Raw genomic sequence first — 11,715 nt, 5'->3', positions numbered from 1 at the left:
CAGATGTGGAGGCGAAAACAAAGCCGTATCCCCCTATCTCTGGCCCGAAGTCTAAATAAATCAGCCACTGAAACAGTTGTAAAACTAAATGCACATTTTCCAGGGTTAAATCAATTTATTTGATTTCGAATATTATAGAGACACGCAATTTTATTCGCACAATTAAAGATTTGTAATGGATTCTGAATTTGGATGCATTAAGTTTTTGGTCTTTGTATCACCGTTGCTGATGGGTCATTTGACGCAATCGATTAACCTACTGAATTGGAGAAGTTGACAGAACAGAATCAGCAGCCAGCGCACCTGCTGACCGCGAGCGGTACCTATATATACTACAACGGAACCGTCTCCTGGCTAGGAAGCCGCCAATGAGCTTCAACTGAATGTCTATAAATTGTAGACTTTTACTGTAAAAAAATCATCATCTGAAATTCAATAGACAATTCATTTAATAAATCATGGCTGGATTACAGCAGTTTGTGGGTTCATGGCAAGAAGTGACCAAGGAGGGATTCGAGGAAATGGCTGATGCTTTAGGTAGGTATATATTGTATTTTTAATTGTCAGAAAGTCATATTAGGCAATTTTGAAAACTCTAGTTATTATTACATGCTCTCGATTTCTTAACTTAAAATTTTTAAGATTGCAAAGTAATGTGCCGTGATGTTAAGACATGGATCAGAAATTTAGAAAAATCAGATTTTGAATTTTGACAATGAGATTTGACTTTGAGGTTCCAATACCCGTAAAATTCTATAGAGACTTTGGTAATCCTCTCACTAGTTTCGTCAGACGTTATGCGAGGAATCCGGATCAAAGATTTTCCTGGCATTCTTGTGCTGGTAGTATGCAAGAATAACGTAACCTGTCATCTTCTATCAGCAACAAATATCATCAACGCCTATCTCTTGGTAAAGAACTAAAGCATTGCATGTAATTACATCAAAACAAAACAGAGACGGTGAATAATTCAGAAAATAAGATTTTATATTAATGTATAATAAACTCACCGATTTCATCAACTGATGACTGTTTTTCCTTATTCTATTTTGACCTTTTTTCTTCTTTGCCCTTTTTTCGGCAATGCAACTTTTATTTTATTTTTTTTTTAATGGCGATGTACTACATTTTTTTCTTGAAAGTATGCATTTTTTCGATTATCAAGGTATAATATGGACAGATTCCAGATGTTTTGCTGTATGAATAGAGCGTGGATTAATATTATCATCCAATTTTGTTTTAGTTAACTTTTTTTTTTATTTCTTTGAAGCCCAACTTTAATTTTCTAAATTTTTATTTTATGATCCATATAATACTGAAATTTGATTCAAACTTTAAACGAACTTAACTTTGGCTGGGAAGAAAGAAAACAATTTAAAGGGTGTGTTGAATGTTGTATCTTTAATTAACACGTCTTCAAATACGGATTGTTAGACTACAGTGACAAATAGAAAACGTCTTTTAACGTAGCGTGATTTAAAATCCACAATTCATGAAATGAATGCTATTAGAAATAATAATTTTATTGTGTTTATGTATTGCATAACAAGCACAGTCATATATTTATTTTAATGAAAATGAAATCACAAAACACACAGAAATGGGTCTTTTTGAATGATGATCATAAAAGTGGTCGACACTTTATTTGTGTTGTAGTCGTTCGGTCCTCCAGAAAAGCAACAGTGATACGGACTTTTTTCTCGCTATATCTGCAAATAGTGTATTCAAGTGGACACTATTTCTGAGCCCCGAAGGAAAAGAATTGTTCATAAAGGGATCCAATCACAGACTGTATTTTGCGTCCTCTCCAAACTGAATTTTATTATAAAATATTCAGGGTAACTTCGATATCTTTAGAGTTGCTTTTATGGGACTTTGTACCCCTCTAACCTCTTTAGAAGCCTGCTTGATATAAAGTAAACTTCATGGATTTTTCTATATCCTCTCACACTTTAACATGACAATTGCTCTTTTCTAAAAAATTAAAGTCAGTAACAGGGAATATTTTCCCTCACTTCAACATACCTGCTTCATAAAAAAAAATCACCATTATGGGTTTTAATAGCTGTTTTGAATAAAGTCACTTTAATAGTTCTTTTTATTCCCCTCATACTTCAAAAGCTCGCTTTATATAAAGGTTGAAAGAATACCGGTATATTTAGCCTGTACCTTACAACGTTAAGGGCAAGAGGGAACCATGATTTCGTCTACTGTGGATCTTTGAATGCAGTGGAGCTCCATAAACACGTTATATTTGAGAGTCACATTTATTGCAATAGAGCTTTTTTGATATCAAAGACAAGTGCTTCTTCAATGAAAATGGAACTGATTTTTTGTGATTGGTCATCAACAAAGTTACTGTCGATGTTTAAACCCACTCTGATTTTACATAACAGTACTCTGAAGTTGATATTAAGAGGATGCTGGATCCCGATTTCCTCATTTACGTAGTCTTCGGAGAAATTTTTCAACAAACCGTCTGAATACCATAGGCACAAATTATGCTCCTTTAGATATACCGACGACGTATTGTCAATGAACATTGGTAATTTCCATTCCTATGTCGATACGATATAGTGAGCTTGAGATAAAAGATATCTCAGAGTCTGACACATCAGTTTCATACTAGGATCTTTTACTTGAAAAAGACGTTAATGGTAATCTAACAACCAAGCTCTATCATAAACGTGATGACTTTAACTTTTCTATCGCCAACTTCTCTTACTTATGCAGCAATATACCTTCATCACCTGCATACGGCGTTTATATTTCAGTTTATTCGTTACACAAGAGCATGCTCTGCGTATGAACAATTTCTAAAACGAAGTAAATTATTGACAAACAAGAATATCAGCAGTCTCGTTTAAAGTCATCATTTCGTAAATTCTTTGGTCGATACAACGACCTTGTCAGCAAATACAATTCATCATTGAGTCAAATGTTGACTGTCGTTTTTCATACTAATTGTTAGTCCATTATTTATACACTGAATTGACGACAGGTTTTTTCCGTTATTTCCCGATCATGACAAGGAGCACACGGCGGGTGAACCCGGTCGGCAGGGGATGCTCAGGGGATCCTCCATGGCACTTGCTAGTACTTCTGATGTTTTTGAGGTCTGTGTTTGCTCTGCTCCTATTTTGTATTGTTTTATGGACTTTGATCTTGAATACTGTTCGTTATCTCCATATCTTTCACTCCTTTATTTCCCAACTTATGTATATACCTATGAAGCAGAATACATTTTGAAAAAAAAAAGTTCTGTATGAGACTAAGAGAACACTTGCTATGTCCTTTAACTCGTCACTCAGATAAATTTACGATGTATTAGCAATTAAAATACATGTTGTTACTTCCATTCATGTAAAGATTCTGTATATCCTCAGTGAACTTCAAATAAAAGACACCACAGATCTAGGGTCTGCCACATCTGTATTTGGATTTTTTTTTACTGACTACGGACAATAAGGACTTACTTACAACTAATTTGCATGATAAACAAGATGCCTTCAGCTTTTTAAATTTTCATCGAGAGTTTTCTTTATTTATGTAGTAATATTCCGCCATCACCTGCATATGTAACTAAAGTCTCCCATCTATTTTGATACCTCCAAACTGCCCATATTACGATCATTTTTAAACCGAGGTAAGCTATTGACATATACGTTGATAGTACAGAGATTTCAGTAATCTCGATTTAAGTCGTTACTTTGTACATTCTGTGATCATTATTATGAAATAAACTTGTCAATGTTCAGTTGTATTTTGGCTGACGTGTTTCAGACCATTTGTTCTTTGTGTTTTTTTTTGTTTAAAAATAATTATGGAAAGTTTCGTAGTACTGATCAATACACAGGTCTCCCGGTTGGTATGACCAATCAATACCTGGATGCTAACGCCTCCTATGCACCTGATCCCACCTCTGGAATTATGAAAGGTCCGTATTTTTGCATTGGACACAGCTTTGTATTGTTTGCAGATTTTATTCTAAAATCGATCACTGATCGTTATTATATATTTTCAAATATGTACTTCTTCACAACATTCAATAACATGTTATGAATGTATTGTCTAGCGTGCCAGAGTGATTGCCTGAGACCTAGCAATACTATCTCTGTAGATTACCATCACTTTTGACTATTACGTTACCTAATGTGCATAAAAACTAACATTAACCGAATTCCTGCATACCAGCACCACAGGGATCGATCGCCATTCCCTTCTTATGGAATTTTACTACGATGACAAGTCGCATCGTGTTCTGATCTTCCGTTCAGGTCAATGACTACTTTCGGCTTCCTGATTACATATTTTTTACTCAAAGTGAGGACAAGGAATCATTTCCTTAATCATGTTAATAATATCCCGTTAGCTAAAGAAAAGGTTATGTTTGGCCAATTTACAGCTCCAACGTTCTTCTTTTGCAAATTAGTTAAATTATAGACAATACTAAGATATTTCTTCGTTTCCCAACAGCAAAACTTGTATACATTTATTTTTTTGTCCTTTTTTTGTCATTTTAATCTTGCAAAAAGTATAAAAATTATTTCTTTTCATAATGAATAATTTATTTTGGTATGTCTGTTTGAACGATTATGCATGGAAACTACATACAAAAACATATACTAGTATCGTACATATATTGTAAAGGTACTCTTGTTATCCCGTATAAATATACGTTTATTACTTTAAAAAAAACCCAAAAGAACAATTGAAGGTGGGATGTGATGTATGTAACCATTAGGGATTTTTACCCTATCCCTAGTGGACAAAACGGAAGTTCTATAGTTGTTTCATTGTACTTTATGATGGCAGTCTGTCAACGTTACACTCACTTTAAGCCCAAACAACGCAAAGTAAAGGACAGGAAATCAATAGATAAGGACATTTAGTGTAGCTTTCTCAAGTTTTAGAACCATTTCCTTGCCTACAGACTTATTCTTGTTAAATTAAGGTCAGGTATTTTTATATACTGTAGACGTACTTTTTTCCGCGGGGTCATAATTCAGTGGAATCTCTATTTCTGTTTAATCCGCGGGTAGAAAAATTACGTGGATTTTCTTGACTGTCACTATATGCTTTACATTTATATTAAGTACGCTTGGACAAATTTCCGTGTATTTACGAAATGCGATGAAAAAAAATGACCTTTAAGTACAAGCGATAGTCTTGCTTGGCTTTTGCAAGGAAAAACTTTTCTAAATATATATTTAATTAATAAGAATTTGTGTATAGTAAAACATACAAAGTTAAGTTATTTTGTACAAAGGAATTTCTTGAATTGGAGATACTGCATACACGCTCAGAAAACTATTGGCATAAAAATAGCACAGACGTGATGTAAATTTAATTTGATGAAGCATAGATTACATGGGCTAGGTGATCGAAGTTGAGATGCATGCTTAGACTTAATAATAGTCTACCAGACGCTCAATTAAATTAAAAGCATATTGCTCCCTCCTGATACACAACAAATGATGCAAAGACAATAGAAGCTAGGAGACTAAAAACAATTTTTATCACAGCAGGGAAATCTTTGATAAAAATGGTTCGATCTCCAAAAGAGAAAACTAAGGAATGTTTTCCTAATCTATAACTATTGGAAGAGTCACGTCTCTACATGCAGTGCTATGAAATGTCATCTTCATAATGGATCCAAACAAGATGAACGCAATTGATACAGATACACGCAGATAAAATTTTGATGCGTCTCTGACATCAACTGCAAATATTGGGTTTTTTAATATCAAAAAAGCATTGGCTTAATCAGAAGTATACCTTTATGTTTTATTTTTCCGCACTTATGAGAAATAAAAGATCAGGTCCCCATTTTTGTGTTTATAAATTTCATGTAGTAACCATTTAGTATGTTTCTTTCTTTATTTATATTTCATTCATTCCAGTCATGATATATAGTTACATAAGTCGAGAACGACCATGCACATGATAAAATACTCATCAATAATTCAAAAGAACATTATCTATTAAAGATTCAATAATCACCAGTGACAAAAAGCGTACCAAAATAAATAACACAACCAAAGGCACATAAATATTTTATCAAATATTTACACACCAAACCACTAGTGTATTAATATAATGATATCGATCAGTGATCATGTCAAAAAATCCACTGAAACAATAAAAATCAGAAGCAGAGCACAGACATCTGAAAACATGAGAGATGGAATCAGGTACCATGGAGGAGTAAGCATCTCTGGTCAAATGGTTACACCCGCCTTGTGCTCCTTGTCATAATCGGGTAACAGAAAAATAAGTAGAAAATTCAGTATTTTAAAATAATGGCTCAACAATTTGTATGAAAAACGTCATGGCTTAACAATTTGCATTAAAAACGTCAAAATTCTATTAAATGATGAATTGTATTTGCTGAGAGTCGTGTAATCGACCATAGAAGTTGTGAAATGGCGTTGAAATGTAGAATCTGAACGATATCATTGCTTATATCTGTTTCACTTAGATGTGTCTTCTGAAGGAAAGGAAGTATGAGTAGGGAGGGTAATGGCTTTTTCTAAGATTTCATCCCTAGGCAATACAGGATACAAGATGAAACCGTTCAAAACCTTTAGAGAAAAATACGATAAAATTAAGAAATGTACTATTTCTGAACTTGTGTACAATTGAAAAAGTTGTGTCAATTAGTATACAAGTTTGATAAATTTAAAGGGAGAAAAACTAAGTGGAAGAAGATAAATTTTTGGTTTAAACAATATTTATTCAATATAAACTGAATAGATTGGGCAACAGGCTTAAAACCTATAAATACCCTCTCTATAAAGAAGATAAATTTGAGTTACTTATCTCCATCAGGTCATTAAATAATTAATTAATATGTGAAAAAAATTATCCCCATAAAAAGCGTGATACTACAGATATATATGTAGTACTGACTTAAGGGAAAAGGCTTCTTAAAAATATAAATATATATATTATGAAAGTTTAAAAACAATTTTGTAGGCAAAAGTGTTATTCAACAATTTTCCCTATCAAACTAGTTTTTCCCCATCCTGCCCAGAGCTACTCCTTTATATCTTTTGAAATTCAATAGTTAGATATGAATATGCTATAATTGTACCACGTTATTAAAGTTATTAAAGCTAAATCAATGGCATCCCACTGCCTACGACTTTTCAACAATTTCCTACAAGGTATTTAAGAAAGGACTTTTTTTTTACACAATAGAAAAATGCCTCTGAAATAAAAGTGTAACTTGTAAATTTGTCATTGGTCATCTGCAAACCTTTTTTGTTAAAAAATGTTGATTCTACATACAAATGCTCCGATGTTGACCTTTAAAAGATGTCGGAGTTTTTTAGTCAAAATCTTTGTGGTTTTGGTTGACCAGATCCTCCAATAATTCGCTTGTGTTCTGCAAGGATCTAATAGTGCCTTGTTATTGACATGTATGTTTTTGCTTCCACATAAAGTATAATTTATTCAAAGAATGAAGAGAAATCTCTTGCTTTTGCATTCGGTTCGACATTAAGAGATACATGTATCAGAAATTTAGATGTCAAAGTTTTATTCCTTTGGTAATTTGATTTATCCCATTGAACTTGAAATAATACACCACAGAGTCTGACACATATTTTTAGTATCTTGGTAGTTTACTGGAGGAACACATTGATGGAAAACTGAGAACAACTTGACTTGAAGGTTCTATCGTCAATCGACCCTATTTATTATTAATTATTATCATCTATTAAATACACATTTATGCAGTTTTTGTTTTTAAGATGATTCCCCTTGTCTGTGTTCGATCTTCAAATTTTGTTTATGTGGAATTTTGAGAATGGTAAGTGGTCGTTTTCTTCAAATTTTAATTCAAGTATTCTTCAGGTAAAAATGACAATCACCAACCTTTCATGGAAAAAATTTCTTACAGAGACAATTTGAATTAATCTGACAATGACCATGTATTAAAATAGATACCAGAGTTTATCTAAAATTAAAATCAAACAGTAAATGGTTTATTAGTATGTTTCTTTTAGGCATAAAGTTTAATTTGCTTATTTTTCAACTTTGAAAGACAATCTTTCAGAATACTTTTTCCGTGTCATAAATGAGTCTTTTTAATGAAGACTTTTGAATATGTTGACTACATGATCAGTTATTTAAAATGTTAATATTTGAATTACAAGTACAGTGTAATAGGTCGCATTTTTGTGCAAAAGTATATCTGCAATACACTGAAAGACCTGCAACAATACATAGATGAAGAGTTTAACGAACGCTAAAAAAAGAAACAATGGACTATATCTTTTGAAGCCCACTGGAACAGAATGATCAATTCCTAGTACTCAGCTCAGTTGCATGAAATACTAGTAAGAACAATTGCATACAGTGTATTTTGTTTCACCAATAAAATAACAGCATATTTAGCATTCCACCCAGGTTTGTTATATTTGGAAATATTCATTGATGTACAGAATAAAAATCATTGTCACATTTCTGTTTCTGGGCTTATGGGAGTGTCAATTTTTGTCTGATAATACATCATGATCCATATAGATATAACCATATTATTGTTGTTATTGTTCCCTAAGTATCAAATCATTTTGTCTCTGAAAAAGTCTCTCTAATACTTAATACAATAATAATAGATCTAAAACCTGATATATCTACAATCATTCCGAACAACGAATAAAACCTTAAACCACTGAGCAAATAAAAGTTCGAACACAGACATTTAAGACATTTCACTCAGATAGCTAAACCAGAACATTGGGAAATAAAATGTGTTCGGAAGAAATGTTTGAGCGCCACCATAAAAATACCCTGCGTCACGTGACTTTTATAATAAATCACATGTGCAGTGTTTAAACAGGTTACTTAATTACTTCTTTTGTTTACCTTGTGATGTCACATGATAAATACAACAGTTTCGACTACCGACAGTTACGACGCATGTACAAGTATTTTGCTAACACAGTTTGTGTCTTTGTTGTTATTAGTGGTCTTCAATTTTTTCTTTCATTATCATTTGATGGTTAACTTATCTTAATATAGCAATGTGTTACAATTTTCAATTGATGATATAAAGATTTCTTGGAAATATTACTAGCGGTGTCACTAGTGTAGGATCACTGTAGAAATCAAATGTTATTCTAGAATTTATCTATCATATTTATTGTAATTGGGAAAATTGAAAACACCATTAATTTAAACAAAATTCAGTTGTATTTGACAGCTGTTACGACATACAAAAAATCCTATTTCTTAACAAATTTTAATATAACTTAAATATAACAATGTAACAATGGTTAGAAATAAAAATTCTTAAGATTCAAATTAAAATGTTTAAAAAAGAATCACATACACATAAGTCTACTTTGTTGGCTAAGTGTAGGATAAGAATTTGTGAACCTGGAACTCAGAGATTTTGGGGTTTTTTTTTTGCGTTCAATTCTTCTTACAGCATGTTATTTTCATTATGATTTAAGTACGGAATAGAATTCCATAACCATCGTCTTTTCTTTTATCAATAGTGCAGTCTTATTAAACTTCAAATAGGACACACGTTTTTCAACTCATTCATAAAAGTCAGAAATGATGAATCACAAACAACAGTACTTGGAGTATTGAGATAACACCCCAAAGGATCCGACACGTAATTGACATGGAAATTAGCATGTGGCATTTACTGTTTTGTTGCCAATTTTCGGTACCATTCTTTGTTTTAAGTTTGTTTGTATATTCCTTTTGTACTGACTTCTTTCCCCTCTTCGTTTGATTTTTCAGAGTGCAAAAAAACCCTCAAAAAGTGCATTAAAAATTCTGTACAACTCGTTGAGACTTGTAAGCGTAATAATCTTTTGTAGAGGCCTAGTATGCAGGCCCTTCTATACAATTACCGAAAAAAGGGATTTTTGAAGAGAAGATTGTACTCAATATTACCTGGTTATGTCTGAAAATTTATAAGCACCTCGAACACAGATCAAGTACTACATAATTCAAACAAAACATAACATATTGAGAATTACCTCTCAGAAGAGGCAATACATGCAATAGTAGAAACAAATGTTAAGTGACTTAATCTGCATCAGAAAATTAAAAGACCACACACAATCGTTGCATACACTCATGCACATCAGATTACATCACAGCATTGATAAATATTTTTTTTCAACGTGCACCTTAAAGAATTAGCTGTTTTATAATAGTGTTTGATGTTTACAGGTTTACCAGCTGATAAGAAGCAGATGTACCATGATGCTAGGACCACTATATCGTATGCTGTGAATGGGGACACGGTGACCATCAACGTGGGTCTGGTAGGGGCACCTGCTGGAAGACAATTTACCTTTAAGTTAGGGGAACCTTACGACTCTGCAGACTTAGATGGTTCTCCTATGAAGGTAGAAATAAACGATAATAAGAAATTATCTCATTATCTGTTTTTAAAAATTTACTTGATTGAAAAAATCTACAACATTATCTTCAGCAACCTTTATCAACAATAATCTTTATCTTACATGTATATAAATGATTTGATTTTATGGGTGTGTTTCATCATCTGTTATTCACATTTTATCAAAATCTGTTATTCACATTTTAAAAAATGCAAAACCGGGTGCCAGCAAATATTATTATAAATAACACGTGTAAAAAATGATTTCAAAATATTTTTTTTCTTTACAGAGTCTTGTCAAATTAGAAGGCGATAAACTAATAGAGAAACATACAAATGAGAATTTACATGGAGCAGAAATGAATATTCAGCGCTGGTTAGAAAACGACACCATGATGGTGGTATGTACAGGATGAAAGTATTTTGCAAAATGGTGAAATAAAAAAATAGTGATTTTATGGGATGATGATTTAGGATAGGATAATGGTGGTATGTATTCGAAGATGATGATATGCATGAAATAAAAAAATAAAGTGATTTTATGGGATGTTTATGATACTGGTGGTAGGAATTGCATGATGTGTAGGTACTTGAGGTTCCATGTATTGAATTAGGCCAAAAAAGTCGTATATTATGGAAATATGATCAGAGTTTTATTTCAAGGCTTTTATTCAACAGTTAATCTTTTTTGTTTCAGCAAACCACTTGTAATGGCTTGTCGATGTTATCTAAGTACAACAAAGTTGCTTGACCATATACCTATATGTTTACATCTCTAGCGGAAAGTGAAAACTGACCAAGCACAAATATCACATGTCGTGATAGGACAATTTTCCGAGCGATTCTATTCATAATAGATGTTGTGTTTTGTGGTACATTGAATGTCCATTGCTTTATATAAGATGCCGAGGAGGCGGTCCAGTTTCAGTGTCTGCTTAAGGCACATTGCATTCATTATGTGTGTAAACATTTTGAAATAAAGGGTATAAAATACCATTATAATAGTGTGGTTTTATTCAACACAAATAAAAGTTTGCGAAAATGAGTCGATGTTCTCAGATTTGTCTTTCTGCTAAATAATAACACTTGATTGATTAGAGCTATGGCTTTCAGATATCACAAGTCTATTCCTTGTGACAATACTTTCTGTTGATGTCAACACATTCATTTGATCTCTGGACCTTGCAGTTTGAGCCAGTTTTGCAAAATTTAAAGCTTAAACCCTGACCATAACTTTTGAACGGTTGGGGCTCAGGCTTTCATACTTCACTTGGGTTTTCCCTAGTCATAAGGACGTTCCTTTAGGTACAACTATTTTTACTTAACATTACAGTTTGAAGTAC

At 32.6% G+C, this 11,715-nt stretch overlaps 1 protein-coding gene across 1 annotated transcript; it reads left to right on the top strand.

The window, feature by feature from the left end:
- The first annotated feature begins 340 nt into the window (after positions 1–340).
- Positions 341–11,374, top strand: LOC134232251 (fatty acid-binding protein, adipocyte-like). Its single transcript, XM_062714208.1, has 4 exons — positions 341–537; positions 10,201–10,379; positions 10,663–10,773; positions 11,070–11,374. Exons 1-4 carry the CDS (start codon positions 459–461, stop codon positions 11,121–11,123), a joined length of 423 nt encoding a protein of 140 aa, XP_062570192.1. The 5' UTR covers positions 341–458; the 3' UTR covers positions 11,124–11,374.
- Positions 11,375–11,715: the final 341 nt, after the last annotated feature.

Source organism: Saccostrea cucullata, unplaced genomic scaffold, assembly GCF_032062105.1.
Source record: "Saccostrea cucullata isolate Sc308-1 unplaced genomic scaffold, CSIRO_AGI_Scuc_v1 ctg1143, whole genome shotgun sequence".
NCBI lineage: Eukaryota > Metazoa > Mollusca > Bivalvia > Ostreida > Ostreidae > Saccostrea > Saccostrea cuccullata.
This window is presented reverse-complemented; position numbering and strand designations above follow the sequence as displayed.